At 38.6% G+C, this 21,528-nt stretch overlaps 3 protein-coding genes across 4 annotated transcripts; 1 reads left to right on the top strand and 2 right to left on the bottom strand.

The window, feature by feature from the left end:
• Positions 1-263: 263 nt before the first annotated feature.
• Positions 264-5,842, bottom strand: LOC145214842 (uncharacterized). Of its 2 annotated transcripts, XR_013857140.1 has the most exons (4): positions 5,660-5,842; positions 4,640-4,702; positions 1,759-4,576; positions 264-1,695 (listed from the first exon to the last, which is right to left on the bottom strand). XR_013857140.1 is itself a non-coding variant. In XM_080083446.1 (3 exons), exons 1-3 carry the CDS (start codon positions 5,767-5,769, stop codon positions 4,210-4,212), a joined length of 540 nt encoding a protein of 179 aa, XP_079939572.1. In that variant the 5' UTR covers positions 5,770-5,842; the 3' UTR covers positions 264-4,209. The 2 variants fall into 2 exon arrangements, 1 of the variants encoding a protein (XP_079939572.1); XM_080083446.1 differs by having other exon boundaries at positions 264-4,576.
• Positions 5,843-13,977: 8,135 nt separating this feature from the next.
• LOC145214565 (uncharacterized) lies at positions 13,978-15,698 on the bottom strand. Its single transcript, XM_080083119.1, has 3 exons — positions 15,453-15,698; positions 15,199-15,267; positions 13,978-14,935 (listed from the first exon to the last, which is right to left on the bottom strand). Exons 1-3 carry the CDS (start codon positions 15,614-15,616, stop codon positions 14,596-14,598), a joined length of 573 nt encoding a protein of 190 aa, XP_079939245.1. The 5' UTR covers positions 15,617-15,698; the 3' UTR covers positions 13,978-14,595.
• A 317-nt stretch (positions 15,699-16,015) lies between these two features.
• LOC145214492 (uncharacterized) lies at positions 16,016-21,272 on the top strand. Its single transcript, XM_080083035.1, has 5 exons — positions 16,016-18,947; positions 19,458-19,547; positions 19,764-19,864; positions 19,942-20,037; positions 20,448-21,272. Exons 1-5 carry the CDS (start codon positions 18,920-18,922, stop codon positions 20,814-20,816), a joined length of 684 nt encoding a protein of 227 aa, XP_079939161.1. The 5' UTR covers positions 16,016-18,919; the 3' UTR covers positions 20,817-21,272.
• Positions 21,273-21,528: the final 256 nt, after the last annotated feature.

Below are 21,528 nucleotides of genomic sequence, written 5' to 3' on the forward strand. Positions count from 1 at the left end.
AAGCCTTCGTTTTAGTGTTCGAAATACGTGACTACTCTGAGACAGTATCTCCGTATTATGTACTACTCTTTTGCGTACCCCTATCTGCAATATGACGTCCCGGCCGTGGGCAGCGGCCACACTGCACAAATTAAAACTAACAACATTAAACATAACAGAATTTTGCGAAATATAACTCGCATGCAGCCCTTACCGGTGTCGCGCTACCCAACTATATCATGACTTGTGTCTCCTAAAATGCAAAGATATTTACAAACATGAGGTAGCCAAACTATTACATGAGTCCTGTTCACGCATATTACGTCAGTACACCATCACAACACCCGAAAGGCTGAAAACTTTCATCCACGCGTAAACATCGCGTTCGGCACAAGAACAATTTGCCATCGAGGTTACCACACGCCATCAAATCTCTGCATACCAGAACTCGTGCTAGTTTTCAATTTTTTTCTTGTGTGTTTTTTAAGGGGTGTTTTAGTTTTTATCTTAGTGTGATTTTACTTTTCTATTTTTTAGTATTGTACCATGAAACGAGATTATACTTAGACATATACAAAAGACCGAAAAACTGCCGTAGGATTCGGTCTTTTCAGACCAACCGTCCGGGCAGAAGGCCAGCAGCACTTTTTACAGCGAACAACATCATAGATCTCGTCATCGATCTTACACAAGCTGCATAATGAGGAGATGCTCGACGGCACCATTCTCATTGTCGCAACGAACAGTCCTTTTGACACCCGGGTCTGTGGGATCACAGGAAACGTTGCGAAGAACCGACCTTGTGTTTCCGTTTGGCGGATTTCATTTGGCCAGCAGAACCCGCAGGTACAACAGCCTCATGCAACCGGACGTTCCCCGCTAGGCTCGTGCGGTCGGTTGCGATCCTACGGCAGGATAATGGAACTGTGATGATGAAGTGACTATGCAAATGAAAATTTGACTTGTCTTTATCCAAAAAAGCTTCTCTATTTCCCAAATGTGAGCATTGTTTCATTGACATTTTCAAGACCGTTCAGTCATACAACTTTACTGTGACTAAATTCAACTATGGTTCCTCAAGGGTTTTGTGGGAAACTATGCAAAACTTTGTCGAAGCCCGCTATTCCACATGTAAATGTCTATAAAAGATTGGATAACTTTCAAACAAATTGTTTCGCAAAACACCTAATAACAATGTAACTCGTCTGCTCAAAATTGATTGTTTGCATTGACACTTCTGATACAACATTTTTATTAAATAATGCAGACAGAAAACTGGTCTTAGTGAAAAGCCATCACACCACGTCAAGGTGCCAGTTGTTGTGATGGGAAAAAATTTGCCGGGCGTTTTTTTTCATTTTCTCTAACACGAGGGCTCAGAGCTCAGGTGATACCGTCAGGGTCGAGACCCGGAGTCGTGGCACCAGTCTTTCATCACAGCCACTAAGGGAACTATTTACATTTATATCTGGTACAGTGGGTTGCTTGCAATGGCGTTAATGAGGTCGGGGAAATACTGCGACTTATCTCGCATACGCCGCCACATCCATTCGTCTATGTAAGACGGAATAAAATCCCGGTAAGCGCCGTTCATGCGTTTAAATTTACGTTTGCAGTCACACCACAAACTTTCAATGTCGTTAGTGTGAACTCCGGCTGGAGTCACAAAACGATGAGAATGGTTGACGGTTTGATGCTGGTATTGGTGTGGCAAACCTGTAATTGAACAGCCCAGCAATTACATAGCAAAACGTGTCAAAAAAAAACAAAACAAATTACTAGATAGGTGATTGTAAGCAGCCCATTCATCCGACCAGATTGTTGTCCCAGGGGCCACGTGTCGGACAATAACTGTTTCTAGGGTGGCACGATCCCGGCGTGGGACTAGTTCCAAAAAACACTCCCTGTACAAGAGTTTGTTAGCCAAATAATATGCAATAATTTTAGGTCATACTTGGTCTGAAGATCAACGCCTCCAAAAACCCACTGTTCCCGTATTGGGCGCGCCTGTGCATTTGACCCACGTTTGCGGCGTGCCACCAGACTTTCATCTATGGCCACAATGTGCCCGACTCCGCCAATCACGTTGGGCCTGGACAGGAGATCCTGCGTGCATATCTGACGAAGGTGTTTACAATAAAAGCTTGTATCTACTGAATAAGCTTACTTCACGAAGGAAATTGCACCAATCAACACAAACGGTCTTTGAGATTGACGCCTCTGCCATAATTACGTCTTGGCAGACATCTAATGTCCAAAAATACATTAGTGTCACCAGTTGACGCAAGTCGAGATGACTTTTCTCAAAAAACGACCCTTTCCGGATGGAAACTATTTTTCTGCATGCCTGTTAATACACAAACGAATCAATTCAAAAACAAAATAACTTTCAAAACTGTATATATCATGCCAAACGCCAAAAAAAATTAAACTCCAAAAACACAATCAGACAACTGCAAGATAAACGAAATGCGTCAAAACAACAACTTACACGTGCTGGACAGCGCCAAGCTAGGCCATCGACCTTGGCCGACGCCCAAACCTTTTCTTCCATGACAGAACCACATTTTGGGCAAGTTTGCTGCCGAGAAAGCAAACCATGAGCTCGTAAATACACTATGCATTTACCTACATCCTGCAAAACTCCTAACTCCGCCAATTTCCTCACGTTTATTTGACTACCCGCCATAATGCAAAAACAGTATAATCAGTTGAAGTTCATCAACAAAGTGAATAAAGAACTCATAACGAGAGATAACCACGTTTCAATGGACATTAAACAATGCGACATTGTCGGTGTTCTATGTGACGTAACATAGCAAATTTGTGCCCAAGCGGAAACAAGCTTCCACAAGATGGCCAGTCAAGAAACAAAGGAAACAAAAGCTTGTAAGAAGAGGAATTTGTGGTCATGAAAGTATACCAGGTGCCGACATAGGCTTTTCCGTTCTTAACTCGGCCGCTTGAAGCGGGTCGAGCTTCGTCGAGGTGCACCCCTTTGTCGGCCTCTCATCCGAAATGTACTTGATCTGTCGATTTGAAACTTGGCACGAATATTCACAAGGCATTTAACTTTCCACTCACTTTGACCCCACCGACCTAACCCCAGGCATTGTGACGTCACATTTATGCGAAAACTACCTTTATTCAAACAATCGCTAGGTGACGCACTTCTATGGGGGTGCAACGCGGGGGGGTGCAAGCTGGAGGGGAAGGATAGGCCTTTCCAACAATGTCTCGATCGCCCTTCTGCGATCTCAACTTTGGCTGCAGCGAGGTCGAGAATTTGTGGTCATGAAAGTATACCAGGTGCCGACATAGGCTTTTCCGTTCTTAACTCGGCCGCTTGAAGCGGGTCGAGCTTCGTCGAGGTGCACCCCTTTGTCGGCCTCTCATCCGAAATGTACTTGAGCTTTCGGTCCGAAAGTTGGCACGAATATTTACAAGGGATTTAACTTTCACCCACTTTGACCCACCGACTTCCCTAAGGCATTATGACGTCACAGTTAAAAACTCACAGCTCATCCGAACCTGTAGGAATTTTATAACAGTGTACATCACATAAAATTAATATACACATTTTTACTATCATGAAAACATGACATTGAAGTAATATACAACTTTGTAATAATATGAAAACTTGTTATTATGGTTACCGCAGCCGTCCACACACTTTAAAAATTGTTTGTCATTGTACCTAAGTGAGAAAGCGCAGGTCATCGGCGAGCGAGAGGTGTTTTGCATTAGCGAGTAAGTTTAGACGTTGAATATATGTAGTTAGCGTGACCCGATTGACGTAATTTTTTGCATGACGTCATCCAAAGCCTTGATGACGTCACACACCAATTTTCAACTTTCTGCGATGTGTATTTCGTAAAGTGTGAAATTTTCGTCGGGCGAAAGGGAAAATGTGTGACGTCACAGTGACGTCATTATGTGCGTGACGTATCCGTACTATGACGTAGTTGATCATATGTAAAAGTCATTGGTGTATGTACAGGCAGGACGTAGTTATGACGTTGGGTCATGAAAGTATACCAGACCCCAACAAAATACGTTTTAAGTGCAAGAAATAAAACAGTAATCCAAAGTCCATAAATAGGCCTTTCATTGGTAATGTTGAGGCAAACCGCAGGACTCGTTTCCTGCTTTAAACCTGGTTGCCCGCATTGTGACATTGCTTCCTTTTTACATATCATACCCATAGACTTGGTCGGAAAAGGTTAGCCATTAAAGACTAAAATTTCGGAACGCATATTTCCCGTGTTCACCACAAAAAGTTACATACTTGTGTTTCAAACTTTTACACTCTTTGTCGACATCTAGTGGCTGCTTTATCTTGAAATAAAACTGCATTTCACTGTGTTTCTGTTCAAGCACTTTAAGGGCATCCAACCGTCGATTGGAATTTTGCCCATTTGCCACATAGCGGGAACCACATTTTTTGACATAAACCGCTGCAAACAACTCGGTTTTATAGGCGTATCTTCGCTTGTACTCTTTGACTTTTCTGTCTGCTTCTTTCGCTGTACAGCAAGTAATGTCGGTCAAACCATAGTAAACGTCTCGTGGTCGAAGCTCGATATAAGAGGGCTTTCTGCAAATATCAAAGACGTGTAAATGATTTTCAACATCTGATGTCAAAAAACAGCCGCAGTACTTTTTTTGATCTGATGAAACACGGTAACTTGATTCCGCTGTTGTAGAATATCGTTTTTCATCCCTGAAACAAGGTACAGCATCTTTTAAAATAAATTAAGCAACTCTTTGTATTTGCAGACAGTGCACACAGTTTCGATCTATAAGGTGAGGTCTTATCAGTGCAGCTGGTGACGGAGATCGGCCGTATTGGCTAGTGTATCCATCCTACGGCAATCAGTTTGTTGGGAGCAACAGGGTAAAACAGTTGCCATACCTATTCTGTGCGATGCCACAACTGGGCATACACCACAGAGTTGTGCTTATCATATATTGTCTCGATGCTTTTACACTCTTTGTAGTTTAATGTTTTGTTGGCACTCTAAGCTATTGTCATTTTGATACAAGTACACTGACACGCGGTGCTGGTTGAAAGATTGTCGACTCCTGCTGTACAACATTTCTTTGTGAACCTTAATGAACACACCAGTTTTTCTCTGCAAACCCAATTCCACAAATCAATCACTTAAGTTTGGCAGCAACTATTAGGTAAAGTTCGCCAACTTATTGATAGGCTAAGGCAGTGGTGGGATTCAAATTTTTTGTAAGCCGGTTCTATAACAAAAGTCATATTTTTTAGCCGGTTCTGTTGCAAAAACCCATTGAAAGCAACAAGTAATGCTAACCGGTTCGCTTATCTCCTAAAATTTCGTGAGATTGTAATTGGAAATAGGCGCCTGCTGGTTGTCGGTAACAACAGTTGAAAAGACAAGCTGTCCACCTGAACTTGTTGATTATTACACAACCTGCAAATGCTACTTCACTTGGCCAGAAATACTACCATTTTAACAAGGCTACAAGCGAATATTACCAACAAGCAAAATAAGACCACAAATTTTTGCAACCATTCATTATATTTGCTGCCAAAAATATGTGTGAATTATATATATAAAGGCTCATAACAAAATCCTTCCATCCATCTTAGTGCGTAATAGCATACATTCGATCAGAACTATTATATATATCTAACAAACGCGTTTACCTTTTTGCAGCTTCTTCCATTTGTCCAACGGTAATATTTTTTACATACCGGAACCCACATAAAACCGTTGTGTTTGAATACATCAGAAAGAATTTGACCAACCCCGACATACTGCTGCTGAAATTAGACCCTTATTTCCACAGGCAGTGAACCCAATGTTATTAACTAACAATACCACAACTACAACCTGAAACACATGAAATTGCACTACATAGAAAGAAAAAAAAACGCTTTTCAGACAGTTTAGATAACTTTTTTAACACGTATACAGCCCCAAAAGTCTGACTTGTGCGACTTTCTACTTGTAAGGATAATAGACCTACTGAATGCATGAAACTGAGGGCTGATTGAAGTACACTGTTGTCGTTTCTTGCTTTCCTCTAGGCAGAACACGCCGCCACGTCGGATAAGTCTACAAATTTTGGAAGCAAGGAGTTAATTGCCACGTGGTTTGTGTTGAAATGTAACAACAGGTTTGGTTTACAGTTGAAAATTACTCAAACTGTTATTTGTAATGTATATAGCGTTTTTGTAGTTTACTTCTTCATCACGCAAGGTTCGTTCAAGACAAGAGTATTGACTGATGCCAACAGTAAACTTGCAAAGTTATCACAAAAGTACGCTTTGATAGACATTCTTTAGACATTTTATATTGGTATCGAATCTTTCACTTTAGTGCTACAGTTAAAGATATACAGTTTGCTGTGATAATATTTTGCAAAGCAACGATATTATGTTTACTTCTTCAGGCATGAAAAGTTGTTTCAATCATAAACACACCACAATAAGCGAGCTGTATTGACTGTTGAAACGGCTAAGGCACAACACCAACTGTTTTTATACAACATGTGACGTCACAGCACACGAGTGACATTTAGCGGACGTAAAATTGTGGTGTAGCGCTGATAACATATTAATTTTTCAGTGCTTTAGAAACGTTGATATCAGCAATATGACATTTTTGCTATTAATGTTATTTAAGCAACTAGGCCGCCACTCTTTTAAAATACTTTGAGGTGGGTGAAACAGTACTATAATTAACACATGTACATTGCCCGCTGTTTCACTAAATTCGAGAAGGTGCATTTGAAATAGTAAAAGTATGTTGGTGATGGCTACGAACAATGCGAAGCATGATATCATAGTCAGATATACATACTAATTCTCTATAAAGAAAGAAGTCATAAAAAAATAAGATAATTTTAAACGGGCTTTTTTTAATCATCATAGGTGTTTTTCTAATAGTCCAAGAAAAATTGTTTTGTCGCGCAATATGGGGTATTTGTTTGTTGGCACAACTCCCATTATCTTCAACTCCAAGGCCCGATCTATATACAAGCGCAATTCGATGCTTTTCTTCTACATAACCAAGGACCAAATTTGTGTACAGCAATGTCACACTTGAAACTGGAAGAGAGTGAAAATTCGTCCTCCTTTTCCATGTTTGTGAGGAAGCCTTCCTTGGCTGTGTGGAAAACACCTCAACTAAATTTGCCAAGTGAAAGCTAAGAATTTGAAAAAGCTTGTACAAAAATTATTTGCTAAAATTGTTTTGCGCAGAGTGTAACTTGATTTCTGAACCTGTTAGTTTCATAATTAAGTCATCATTAAAATGTTTTTATAGTTAATTATAAGTGTGGAAGAGTTCTAAGCGACACAACTACCAGGCTGGAATAGTATTTTCTAAGCCGCATGTGCGTCACTACTGGTTCATTGTAACAGCAGTTGAAATAGCAAGCATTTCACCGAATTTGTGCATGACGAAATTCAAGAGGCAGAACGCATTTTTCATAAGGAATAACGCACTCTGACGCCAAGTCACAAAATCTGTTGTAGCAAAAATACCTCAGAGGCATAAAAAGGCAGTTTGATAATAAAAACAATCAAATTAGCACGCAACACATGATATAGTACCTTCTTTCTCATAACATTTTCCAAATTTGTTGTACATGCGCCACTAATAACACAGAAGAATTGTAATACATCGTATCGTATTTTATTTTGTTTACGTGCACTTGAACGCAACAAGCATAGTACCAAATGATGGTAAAGTGGCACGAAAACACAGGACACAGCTGCAAAAACTTAAATAATACTAAAATAAATAAAAAATAATACGAAGGACAATAGTAAAACACGCAGCAGCTGTACCTGGCAAAGAGAAAGGGGGCCTGAGAGTTTGGAATCTCGTTGGAGAAACGAGTGGCGCTAAAGGCAACGCGACTGGGTTTGACAACATGGGTGGATTCCAGTCGGTTGAATAATTTAGGTAGGTAAACAACGACCACCAAAAAAGAAACCCTACCCAACACCATGGAATCTTAATTGATTTGGAAGAAAGTAATATCACAAAACAAGACCATATCGAAGTCGAGTAGGTAATAAATGTGTAACAAGTAAGAATTAAAAAGTCAAACACTGAATCAGTTAATTTTCCATGTTGTTGTTTCAAAAAGAAAAGTGGGCGCCGAGAAGAGCATAAATAGAAAAATACATTGAAAAAGGAACAAAACTAAAGTACGCAAATGGGGTTTTAGCGACTATGTACTATTAATATTATTTACTATTACCATTATTATTAGTTACCGATTTAAACCAATACTATTTAGACACATAAAAGCATATGAAGGTTTGGGTATTGCCTACAATCATTGGATAAAATGACTTAAAATGATACATCATCCGCACTCCAAAAATAGTTTTCCGTGTTTGTTACTGTTGTTGTAATAGGTCCTTTTATCTACAAAACAAACTCATCAGCAGATTTTGATACACAGTATATGAATTGTGGTACACAGTATAAAGCAAAAGTTTATTTCTATACCTTAATAATTTGGATAATCTTGGTTTAATGAGAGTTCATAATCTGCTGCTTGTGTAATTTCATCATTCACAATTGCCTCCAACTCGAATCGCCAACTTTTAAAATTCGTCCTAAAAATAACCACAAAATCAGATTCCGTAAAACAAATAATGATTTACATGGTAAAAAAAGGAACTTACGTTTGGACATTTGACAAACCAAAGCCGCCAGCATCCGCTGTTGTGGACCACTGATCTTCATAACTATAAGCACAAAGTTGTCATCAGCAAAATTTTGGTCAAAAAATGAATCTTTTGTTTTTGATTTATTTACCTATCTTCGACTAGTCTTTAAGATTTAAATAGAAATAGAAATAAAAGGAGATTTAATTCTTATAATTCTCAAGTAGCAGTGTTTATTACGTATGTAAAAAAATCATAAATACACACTTCCCTTTTGGGCACAGTCGTTGAGTTATTTTGAATAAACTAAAAATGATTAAAATGTATAATTACAAATTATGCTCAACAGGATCATTTAGTGTTTTTGTCAAAGATACAACAGATTTCAATTTTCTGCAAAGTTTGGTTTGAACGTTGGTTGGTTTGTGAACGTCGGACGCCTCTATGCTGGACTCACTGCGCAAAAACAAGCGTATACACTATGGTGCTATTTAAAAGCTTTTCAAAAGCGGTTACATTTGCCCAAAAAACAAAATATGACTTGTAAAGGAGTTATATTTAGATCCATAGTTTTTACAAACAAAACACAAGCATCCCAGAAACGCACTGATGACAAGGTTACTAAAAACAAACTTATAGTCGAATCGTTACCAATATCTGAAGGCAACTTTTTTTCTTTGTTGAGGACAAAGGGGAAAATCAACAAAAAAGATTGGAAACCTTTCTTGTAAAATGATGCATCAAGCTGTCTAAAATAGGTTTTAGCCAAAACCGAACGTTTGTCAGTGTGGTATTGTAGTGTTCGTAACGGCCCAAACCGAATTTGTGTAAAATTACTGATTCGCCCGAACAAATTCAGAGCAAATCTTGCGTATGACGGTGTAAACACCCAACTATAATGCCTTACCTTTCTGTGTGTTCATAAGTATATCCATTGCGCACCGTAATTGACCGTCCTTCATTGTCAGTTGTAAACTTTTTGGTCTTCAACTTACTTGAATCTACTAACAAGACTTCAATTTTTTCCAAAAGACCCGCCACTTGCAGGACACGGAAAACATAAAGACGTCGGTTATCCAGGGTATAGTAGGTGCTGCCGATTTTTACCACGCTTATGGTAGGCAGGTCCGTAACTTTCATCAAACCCATTCTGATATAAAGTATTGTATCATTGACGACTTTACGGTTGGAAAAACGTCGTCCAATAGTGTCTTGAGAAAACCGTATAGCACAAGGCGACAGATGAGCATAATTTGACATCCCTGAAACTTTCCACAGCTCTACGCAACAAAATGTATAGTCAAGAAGATCCTAACGTTTGAATAAATGTTCGAATTTTACTAAAAAGTTTGCCGATTGACACCCTAGTGTCAGCCGTGTACAACCTTTTTCGTCGGTGGGCCATATAACCCATTTTGGACTTTTAAGCGAGGGCCACACACTTTTTTATGTACCGTATTAACACGTTTTTTACCCTCCTGTTGGTGTGGCTTGCATTATAATATCATGTCGATATTATTTCCACACCGCTGCGTTCTGTTTTATTTTGCGTTCAACTTTAAAATGTTAGGTACAAGTAAGTTTCGTCGCAACACTGCCCTTCAAAACAAAGTAATTGTTTACTAGACAAAGAGGTATATTACGTCACATTCGGTATAGATAGGCAACAAGTACCCAGTGCGAATAGAAGACCATAGGTCTGGGTGAATTAAGTTTCATGCGCTGGTTTAGCTTATTCTTGTTACGTATAGCAACTTAGGAAATTCCGAAAACTAGCGCGGATTTAATGTCAAAATGTGCATTTTTACTTGCTCTGAATCAGAGTGTTGTTGAGGGCGACACTAAGCGGCTTGGCGGGTTGCACACCCCTGCCCTAGTTCATTTATGCACATACAACACATGTAAGTAGACTAACCTTAACTGTTATTAACAATATTGCATAAAATGCCTAAAAATGGACTTACGGCGTTCAGGCTTTACATGAATAAGGAACTATTACCAAGTGATTTAGGCAAAATCTTTGTTTCCCAGTTGCTTTGTTTCCATTCGCATCTAGTCTAAAAACAGTCCAGATCTTTTGCTGTCAAGTAAAGACTCAACAACCTGCAATGCTACAGCTTTAAATATCTTTGCATAATATTTACCCAGACTGGTGAAACGTCTGGGAATAAGTTGGGGAATCCCCGATAGGTTGCCTACCGAAGGAAGAGAATCGAGTTTCGCTGCAGAAGCTTCTAGAACCCGTACATGTCGTCATCTCCAGCAGCAGAACACCTTCACTTGCACACAAAGGTGTGTCTTTGCTGTTTGGGGCCAAACAAATGTGGAATCTGAGAAAGGATAATCGTAAACGTGAAAAGTAATGGTTTCAGTAGAATCTGTGAAAAAGTAATCATGAACGTGAATTCGTAATGGTATAAAGCAGGGGTGTGCAACCTGCGGCCCGCGGGCCAAATGCGGCCCGTTGATAAAGTTCGTGCGGCCCGCGGAGACGCTGGAATTTTCTAATTTACTGGCAAACGAGTCCAATTATCATATATTTTTGAGCACATTGGTGCGCCCGGTGGTATTTCTATGCGACCTGGCAATAATGTGACTATAAATAAATGCGCATTTTACTTGTTAACATAATATAAGCATATTTGGTATGAAAAAAATTAAATTCAGCTGTGGGTGCGGCCCGCGATCTGATCATGGTAATTGTATTTGGCCCCACGGTGAAAAAGGTTGCACACCTCTGGTATAAAGGCTAGGATCCCGGGTTTCGGCGAAAGGTTGCACCATATCAATGTGTACTTTGAATTGCGTTTGTTTGACAACAAATACACATTACTTTTGGTGTAATTCGTTTTACGACGTGCTAAATGAAAGTCCGTGTTGTTTCAAACTGAATCTAGCAAATCTTCACTTGACATTGGTAGGGTCAGGGTTTTTTTTAAGGTTTGGTTTGGGTGACCGCTAAGTAGCTTTAAGAGACCGCAAGTGTTTCATTTAAATACCAAAACCATAGCCATATTTGCTTTTTGGGAAACCGCTGGAGAAATCCGAAACGGTCCCCCAAAACACCTTTAAAAAAAACACTGGGTAGAGTAATCGAGTGTTTTTAGTAGGGTAAGTTTCAATTCAACTGAGGCTGAATTGCATAAATCTCAATTTCCAGGCCTGAAGGTACAATCTTGAAACTAAACGTTTTCCAAAGTCAGAACGCAGTTTACTGAATGAACCAGTTCGGCATTGATGTTGATTAATCAGATGAACGGCAAATATGATATACACCTTGTTTGCATAAACATTCGCGTGAAGAATTTTAAAACACCATGCAGATAAAGTAAAGTTGGAAGGCAGGCCCATATCTGACCCTCCTTTAAAAGAATAGTTTGTAACCGCCCAAAAAACACGGCTAGGCTTACAACTCTTAACTGTAGTGTCATTAGATATAGGTGCCTGCTGGTTGTCGGTAACAGCAGTTGGAATGACAAGCGTCTCACCTGAACTTGTTCGTTACTACACAACCTGCAAAGGCTACAGTTCATAATTACTCCAGCCGTTTTACTCGTAATGTATATTGCGTTTCGTTTAAAGTTTACTTGTTCAATTGTCTTAAAAATTTAATAAGATGTGATTCCTGACTAGTGCCGGTGGTAAAATTACAAAGATGTGCCAAAAGTACGCTTTGAGAGACACTCTTCAGGCATTATATATTGATATCTTTACTTCAGTGCTGAGGACATTTTTTACTTCCTCAGCCATGGAAATTTGTTGTAATCATTTTTTATACTTTTTTCACGAGATTCACCAAATGCGACCATAGTTGTATTGACTGACACGACAATAACAAGTGACGTCATAGCACACGAGCGACCTTTAGCGGACACAAAATTGTCGTATATTGTTCTTTGTAGCATGTTTACGAAATGTTCAAGATAAGTCAAATTATTGTTTTTAATGCTATATCCAAGTAATTAGGCTGTTGTATTTTTAATTATTTTCATGTGGGTAAGTACTGCACACTTGATAACTTAATGTCGATAAAATCATACAAAAGGAAAAACACATGTATACATTGCCCGCTGTAACACTCAACTCAAAAAAGCGAATTTTAAATAAAAGAACGTTTGTTGGTGATGGCTACCAATGATGCAAAACATAATATCATGGTAACATATAAATCTTAATACTGTACAAAGAAATAAAAATAAAAACAATATATGTTTTAACATATTTGTTTTATTTATCATCGGTATTTTCCTGGAAGTCTCTGAAAGATTATTTAGGAGTACAAATTTGGCTTTTCCTTTGCTGGCTCAGCTAATTGAAAGATTAGTTTCCTTACAAATCACTTTGACTCAAACTCCGAAACATATACAACACACAATTTGATGTTTCTTCTTCTATCCAATAGTGTGGACCAAGTTTGTGCACAACACTTGGTAGATGGAGAAAAAGAGCCAATTGGTCCGCGTGGTAAACGCCAACTATAACACCCATGTTCCTTGTGTGCATAAACATTCGCATGTTAAAACACGCGCAAAGAATGTAATAACATGATGTAAATTGGAACTCAATTCCGTATCGGATCAGCAGTTTTGAATTAGTTTCAAAATTCGCCCAAATACACGCCCGGACCGGACTTATATACATCTCTCAACTGTATGTCATTGATCGAAATAAAAAGTCACTTGTTCTGGTGACAGCAGTTGGAATGACAAGCTTTTCACATGAACTTGTTGGTTTCTACACAACCTGTTTACTTCACTGTCGGAAAGTGTAAAAACATTTTAACATGCCAAACAGCGAATAATACCCACAAGCAAAAGTGCAAAATAAGCCAAAAAGTGTTGTATTCATTATATCTGCAGCTAAAAATATGTGTGAATTATATTATAAGATCATAACACAATCCTTCCAGCAGGCTCAGTGCCCATTAGCATACATTACATCAGGACTATGAAATTTTAACAACTGTGTTTATCTTGTTGCAGCTGCTTTGATTTCATTTCTTCAATTGTAAATGTTTTAGCATTTGCATAAAGCTGTTTAGCTTGATATACACAGGAAGATATATTTGACCAAACCCGACATACCAACGCTGAAATTGGACCCTTATTTCCTTAGTGATCCGAAACACAGGCGGTGAACGTCAATGTTATAAAACTAACAATACCACAACTACAACCTGAAACCCACGAAAATGCACCACATTATAAAATACGCTTTTTAAATAGCTTCCAGCCCCAAAAGTCTGAAAAAGTATAGTGCGACTGAACTTGTAATGTTAAATTGGATCTACTGAATGCATCTAACGGAGGTCTGAGTAAAGTAGATTGTTTATCGTTCCTTGCTTTCCTTAAGGCAGAACACGACGACACGTCGCAAAGTCTGCAATTTCGGGGAGCAAAAAGTTTATTGCCACGTGGTTTGCGATTAAATGAAGCAACAGGTTTGGTTTGCAGTTCGTAATTGCTGAAGCCGTTTTATGCGTAACGCATTTTGAAGTGTTTAAACATTTATTTCTTCAATGGTGTACTTCTTCAGCGATTGAAAGTCTTTTCCTTGCACAAAACACCACAATAAGCGCCTGGTTGTTTTGACTGTTGAAACGACTAAGGCACAACACGAACTGGTTTTATACAACATGTGTATATATGTCACAGCACACGAGCGACATTTACCGAACGTAAAATTGTGCTTTAGCGCTGATAACGTGTTATTCCCTTTTTCATATTTTTGAAATGTTGATATAGGCAAAGACTACAACAGCAAAAACGTATGTACATTGGTCGCTATATTACGCTAAATTGGGGAAGACAAATTTCAAAAAATAATGTATGTTGGTGATGCCTACGAATAACGCGAAACATAATATCCTAGTAAGACGTACATCTTAAATTCACAATACTGTACAAAGAAAGAAGATAAAAACAAAAGAGTCAAACAGAATCTTTCCTTATTCAGCATCGGTATTTTCCTGATAGTCCACGAAACGTTATTTCGTCGCACAATATGGGGATTTTATCTTCTGACTCAGCTAATTGAAAGGTAAAATTACTTCCAATTCTCTTTGACTCCAAAGCCCGAAGTGCATACAACACAAAATTTGCTGTTTCACCTTCTATCCAATAGTACGGTCCAAGTTTGCGCACAGCAATATTACACTTGAGTGTTGAATGTAATGAAAATCTTTTTGTAAATATTTCCACCGCCTGATCAATTTCTCCCGAGCTGCAGGACTCAATGTTTGAGACACCGTAGAAGATTTCACTTGGCTTCAATTGGATGAGTTTGGGTTTGCTGTGTACATGGTACCGAATATAATTGCAGTATAGGAACTTCTATTAAGGTTTATATCAGCGTATTTTTATTTCACAATAAAATATGCAGGTGTGGTGAAATATAAATTATTTGTCCGGCAAAACGGATTTAACCTTGTTATGTGTGAGACGTAACCAGTATTAACAGGTATTTTTGGCGTGTAGCTCTTGTCGAAACAAACCAACATTGAATTATTAGCTTTGGGGTAAACAATTTTTCTCAATTTCGGACTTTACACGTACCTGTTGGTTGTTAGTTTATCTGTAGTACTCGACGTTCCTGTATCTCTTTGCTTGTTTTCCGATTCTGACCTACACGAAATATACGGCGTTACAAAATTAATGAATGTTGAACGAAAAGAAAACAAAATGAGGAAAATGTGGGTACATGCTTTTTGTTTTCTATTTTAATTTTAGTGATTAAAACTTGCAATGTTTAAGGAGGTGCTACAGACTGCTTCTTATAATTATATGTACTAAATTTCGAATTTAATTACCTGCTTGACGATCGTGTGAATTGTGTACTGTTGGTGGCAAGCGAAGTTTTTGGTCTGACAACATTTTTTGGTTCTGTCGAATCTAAGGGTGTTGTCGTTCCGGTATACTGGCCGTCGTGTTTACTGCCAGTCAAACTGCAAAATAAAATATGTGTTTGATGCATGCGTTGATTTTTTTCAAAGAAACTGTTTTGTTTTTTATTTGTTGGGGTTAGGTTTAGTAAAAGATTTATTTCAAAAAATCGCGTGCGAGTTTTCCTAACATCAAAAAATTCTACTACTTTAGACCAACAATCATCACTGTCACAAATATTCTAGACCACCCCATGACAATATCCCACGGCCCAATTACAATGCATCACGGACAATTTCTGTACGTCTGGAGTCTATCGTTGCAGGCGCTATTGTGTTGTCATTGTTGTAGTGTCCCAATTTTATCGCGGCGCCGTTGCCCGTTGCAGTCTCCATTGTTTTATCTAAAGGAAATCGTCACGGCATGTTAGCGCCTTTTACCCTTTTCATTGTTGCATCAGCATTATAAAAGCGCCCATCTGACGAGAGAATAAAACATAATATATAAGATAGAATTGAGAGATAACTGCGAAGTAGTGCTGGATTGTTTGTTTGTCGTTTTGAGTACGTGTGGTTGAACGTGAATAAATGTAAAAGGAAGGGTTTGCTGCCGATCAGAGTACACGAGCGTTAGCTGTTAAGGAACTTCCATAGTCAGTCCCAAACTTTTGCGTACCCGTGAAAACGGAACGTGACAATCACTAACCTTTTGGTTGAATAACCGGTTGCTTTATCAGCTACATTTGATGCTTGTGATTTAACAGTAGGGTAACTGTGAAAAAATTGCGTTATTATCTATGCAAACTAACAAGGTATACCACGTTATTCACCTGTAGCATGCAGGCTGTGATGCATATGTTAAGCGGCGTGGCGTAACCTCGCGTGAACGGATGGTCGAAGGTAGCGAATCATGCTGCTGGTTTAAACTTAAGTTACCGAATTGTCTTGTGGTATCCCTGCAACATAAAATAATTGCAATATTTGATACTTCACTCAAAACATGCAGAAACTACTACGATTTATCCGTTAAAGTTAACAAACTTACAAAAAAAGATTATAAAGCATATTGGACTGAACGGAATTATCTATTAGATTTGGACCGAAACCAAATATTCGGTATTTTTGACGGTACAGATATGTTAGGTTATGTCATTTGAGTATAATTTACTGCATACCTTAAAACTGGATTAGAAAATGTTGAATGTGGAAATGTGGTATCTTTTCGAACCCTGATAGAAGCCCCTCCGTTTTTCGTGGTAAACTTACGGTTGTACGACCAGCTATCACGTACTTCTACTACTGATATTGCTGGCAGATAACCTTGCACTTGCAGTACGCGAAACACATACAACCTTCTGTTGTCCAGAGAATACAATAAACCATTTCTTCTCACAACTAGAATTGAAGGAAATTGCTCAACCCTGTATATTCCGGATTTAATGTGCTCAATGGTTCCGTTAACTGAGTTACCGTTTCGGAAACGATTTAGAATGCTGTTTTGCGAAAACCTTATATCACACGGCGGTAGTGAAGGCATGACTAACAGTGTGCAACAGCCGTGGCTCACATCACTAAACCCTGTATATTACACAACCAGAAACAATGGAAGGGAAGGATATCAGGGGAAACACCACTATGTTTACCGAGCAGCGGGAATGGAGTTTCGCTTTATTTACAGGTGTCACCATGATAGCGAAATATCGATTACGACAGTGTTTAATATTTCGTTGCCTTACAAAGTAACTGTTCTGTTGTTAATGACAAAATCTGTATTTGCGGAGAAGTTAAACAAAGCATTTAAAAATTATCACGTGGTGGGTTTGAAGACAAACGATCTGTGTCCGTTTTGACTAGTGTTGTACAAAAACTGAGGTTAGCCGAACATATTTCGCCTAATCAGCTATTTTTTAGGAAGATTATATTACGTCCGAATAATTTGTTGTCTTTCGGCCGAAACCGACCTTTTTTCGAACACAACTTTTAAGCGCAAAACTTGTCTTTTTTGCCTTTATTATTTAACACATGGTCTTCGACGACCATGCAGAAATTGATTTGCGAAGTGGTAAAAAGGTCAAGGCAATAAACCCACATAAGTAAGATTATATTGCAACAGAACTAAACTGTCCCAGAAACAGCACTATTTGCAAAACTTAAGTGATCATTTCAAAGGCGTGCGTATTCGCATGACGTGTAAAGGCGTTGTAAGTTGTGCGGTCTTTTGTTTCAGAAACAATATAAACAGAACTATTGTAACTCAATACAAGGAGCTGTTGATGTCTAAAGGTTACCTACTTTATGTATTTGCCGACACTTCCCAGCAACAGAGCTTGTCGCATTTTACTTAACTCAATTTTACTGCAAATTGCTCGCAAAGTTTAACATAAATATATCTAGTATCGTATACCGTATACCGTTACCCACAAGGAAGTGGAGTGAAAAGTGAAACAAGTGTAACGGTACAAAATAAATCGAAGTTACTTCTGTTTCCGTGGTTCTGCATATGTCGATTTCTGCATAGTTTAATTATTGCCCCCAAAAAGAATGTTTGAAGGCATTATTGTCAACATTCTGGCATTTTTGAGTAATTGTTAATGATTTACTTTACATCAATCAAATTCTGTGCCCTCTAGATGAAATGAAATCATACCTTGTTCAAAACATATATATTCCTTTAAAGTTTAAACCAGGGGTGTGCAACCTTTTTCACCGTGGGGCCAAATACAATTACCATGATCAGATCGCGGGCCGCACCCACAGCTGAATTTAATTTTTTTCATACCAAATATGCTTATATTATGTTAACAAGTAAAATGCGCATTTATTTATAGTCACATTATTGCCAGGTCGCATAGAAATACCACCGGGCGCACCAATGTGCTCAAAAATATATGATAATTGGACTCGTTTGCCAGTAAATTAGAAAATTCCAGCGTCTCCGCGGGCCGCACGAACTTTATCAACGGGCCGCAGTTGGCCCGCGGGCCGCAGGTTGCACACCCCTGGTTTAAACGCTTTAAGCTTATGCCAAACGACGTGTTTGTGCCTCCTTACAACAGTGCTAAGCATGTGTATTTATTTTGCCAAGTATGGCTTGTTTCGTATTTATACTATAATATACCTAACCATAATAACCTGTAACTAATATTAAACATGATTTTACATTAACAGCCTGTGTCCAAGGTGTATCCAAGCAACTGTCAACGCCTTTACAGGGTCTTGACACTTGACATTGCGCAGCACACTGCTGACGATAATGATAAAAACAGGCATATGGTTTACAAGTTGTCACGTGCCATGCACAGCAGATGCTCAGTTGGGACAGGCTACTCTAGGCAGAGGTTATGTAATCAGTGAGTCAGTTGTTATTAGTGCTCAGCAGAAGTCAATCTCAAGAAATGAGTGCTGGACAGTTCATACAACCCGGTAAGTTTTTAGTAACACGATATAATTTGCTCGGTGGCAACTATATGCTGGAGCATGTTTAACTAACTACTAGCTTTTGTTCTACTGAACATTTCTGCACTCAACTTTGTTATTGTTAACTGCTGGAAGAGTATGAGCTGTAAAAAACAAAACTTGTTTTGTTGGTGAAACTTTGGGTTAGCTTTTTGTCATCAACCAAATTGATCAAATCCGTATGTAGTGTTCCCACTATAACATTTTATAATTAACAAGATAATTTAAACGTTTTATTTATCTTAACAGCAGTGTGTGAAATAAAGACAAAAATAATTTTACAAAAATTTGAGACCTGACAACATACCCAAATGTAAATCGGTCGGAAACATTTTTCCTAATCACAAGTGGCACCAACATTGGGACATACCCCCACAGCTCCAGGACATATTCAGCAACTGGGGTAAATGGGAGGGAAAATGATACTTGGGTGCTTTACTCGGTGTTTTTACGTTTATACATTTTTAACTTGTTTAGGAAGTGCCTACTACTTCAAAGGATGGAATAGTAATGGCGGAAGTCCTGTGCCGACTTTGTCAACTAATGGCTCAAAGTTGCCACAGAAAGGTACCATAATATAAACTGTGTGTAGTATATTGCAATTCACGAGTCACCAGAGACTCAGTACAAGAGATAGAGACAACAGTCGCATATAATAACTTACTAAAAAATTTAACAAGTCTGAAGTCATTTACCGTTTTTATGTTTCGACATAAGAAATATGTATATATGTCAGTTTTCAGTAATGAAGGGATTTTGTAAAACATAAAAACTAAATTTTAGACTCATGGAAAAGCTGGACTAACTTGTCTCAATTCGACGATGAACGAAGCAGCTCACGCGGCTCCGGATCCATACGTGATGACGTCATAATGGCTTGTAAGGTGCGTTGCTCTTTGTTCGCCTTGTTTGATTTGTTTGGCTATTCAGTAGCTCAGCTAAAAATTCTTATTATTTGAAGGTCGGTGAAACGCGAGAGATGCAAAAGGAAAAAGCCCAGCAGGTGGCGTTCGCGTGCGCGGGAGGCCGTCAAAATAAGGCAGCGCTCATGTTTCAGGTAATAACTTATCTTGTTTAATTAGTGCGCAAATGACTTTCTTAAGTTTGGAAACATTTCATGACATACAAAAACACTTTTCTATAGTGTTTTCTTCTTTTTTATTACTATTAAGGTCCACGAATGGTTTTGTAAAACAGAAAAATATTCCTAGATCTAAAACTGCAAAGCACTGTTCAGGTCATTTTGAAACAGCAGTGACATGCGAAAAAACAAAAAAATTAAAGTGATGAATATTATACGTGATTTTAGTTTCGAAGACATAAGTGTAAACGCATTTTTGACAAGCCCCTGGCAACTAATTTAGTTCTACAACAATAAAACAACTTTTCGGTCACACGAAAACAAAACTAAGTTTACACAACCCAATAAAACGTGGTCAAGTGATTAAACTGTCTTTACTCAAACAGAAAAGATTTGAACGATCCGAAAAATTCGCGCTCGTTAAAGAGGCTGAGGTCAGGCCACCGACCCCAGAAATCGTTCCAGTAAAAAGCGAAGAGCTCGGAGCAGATGAGGACACCATTCCTCCTCCTTCTGACACTCCCACAGTGCTCCAACCGCCACCTCTTTTGGACACAAAATACATGAACTCGAGCCCGCTTCCATCGACAAAATGGTACAGCCCCAAGCCGTGGGAATTCACCTGCGAGTCCCCGCCTCCCCCGCCCGAGGAAAAGGACTTCAACAGGAAGGCTAAGGGGTTCACCGGAAGCTATGTGACACCCTACGGTACTTATATGCTCGAAGATGGAACCTACGAAACCTGCGATTTGTAAATTTTTGACATCGACCCCCTTTAAAAAAAACAAATATTGTTTTCAGACTCTAAAAACCAAAGAATATTTGCTATTTAATTATCATGCATTGACTTTGACAATTGTCAAATCATTGTAAAACCAATAATGTATAACAATTACAAGCTAAAAACGTTTGTGTGTGAAAATGCAATTAAGTATCAGTGCAGTTTAATATCAACCGCTAGGTAACACTACAGAGCAGAGAAATCAATTAGTTAATAGTTTTGTACAAATATCTGTAGACAACGCCACAATGCCTTACAAACGCGTCAGAGTTTTCTTGGTAAAGTTGTTTTCGTTCACTGTCTAAGTAAGAACTGATACTTTTGGCAGTACGAAGATTTTTAAATTTCACCTAGTATTGCAGTAATGTCACTAAAATAATTTATAGCTCATTTGTTGTGACTGACATGTAAATAAAACAAGTTTCTGCGATGTTTCCTTTTGCTTAACTCGATTTTAAATCGGTTGATAAGTTATGATGGGTTGTTAAGCTCCACTTAAAACACAACTATTGCACCACTGCGTGAAATTCGTTTCGCGCAGTTTTGTTATGGTCGAAACCCGATAGAGGTGAAAAGGTAGCTTGTACACGGCTACACTCGCTAATGGCTGACAACCTGTATGGAAATTTAATTCGATTTTTGCAATGTGCCGGGATGTCATGCACCGCACATATGCGCCTTTAACG

Source organism: Phallusia mammillata, chromosome 2 (genome assembly GCF_965637545.1).
Source record: "Phallusia mammillata chromosome 2, kaPhaMamm4.hap1.1, whole genome shotgun sequence".
Lineage (NCBI taxonomy): Eukaryota > Metazoa > Chordata > Ascidiacea > Phlebobranchia > Ascidiidae > Phallusia > Phallusia mammillata.

Bases quoted from the DNA above. Each gene is read 5' to 3' on its own strand.
- LOC145214842 (XM_080083446.1), bottom strand. From the start codon at position 5,769: ATGTCGGGGTTGGTCAAATTCTTTCTGATGTATTCAAACACAACGGTT. The intron at 4,703-5,659 runs GTAAACGCGTTT...ACCTTGTTTCAG, and splicing joins ATGGAAGAAGCTGCAAAAAG to GGATGAAAAACGATATTCTA. The intron at 4,577-4,639 runs GTACTGCGGCTG...TGATATTTGCAG, and splicing joins GTTTCATCAGATCAAAAAAA to AAAGCCCTCTTATATCGAGC.
- LOC145214565 (XM_080083119.1), bottom strand. From the start codon at position 15,616: ATGCATCAAACACATATTTTATTTTGCAGTTTGACTGGCAGTAAACAC. The intron at 15,268-15,452 runs GTAATTAAATTC...TATTTCGTGTAG, and splicing joins TTCACACGATCGTCAAGCAG to GTCAGAATCGGAAAACAAGC. The intron at 14,936-15,198 runs GTACGTGTAAAG...CCATGTACACAG, and splicing joins GATAAACTAACAACCAACAG to CAAACCCAAACTCATCCAAT.
- LOC145214492 (XM_080083035.1), top strand. From the start codon at position 18,920: ATGAGTGCTGGACAGTTCATACAACCCG. The intron at 18,948-19,457 runs GTAAGTTTTTAG...TAACTTGTTTAG, and splicing joins TGGACAGTTCATACAACCCG to GAAGTGCCTACTACTTCAAA. The intron at 19,865-19,941 runs GTGCGTTGCTCT...TATTATTTGAAG, and splicing joins ACGTCATAATGGCTTGTAAG to GTCGGTGAAACGCGAGAGAT.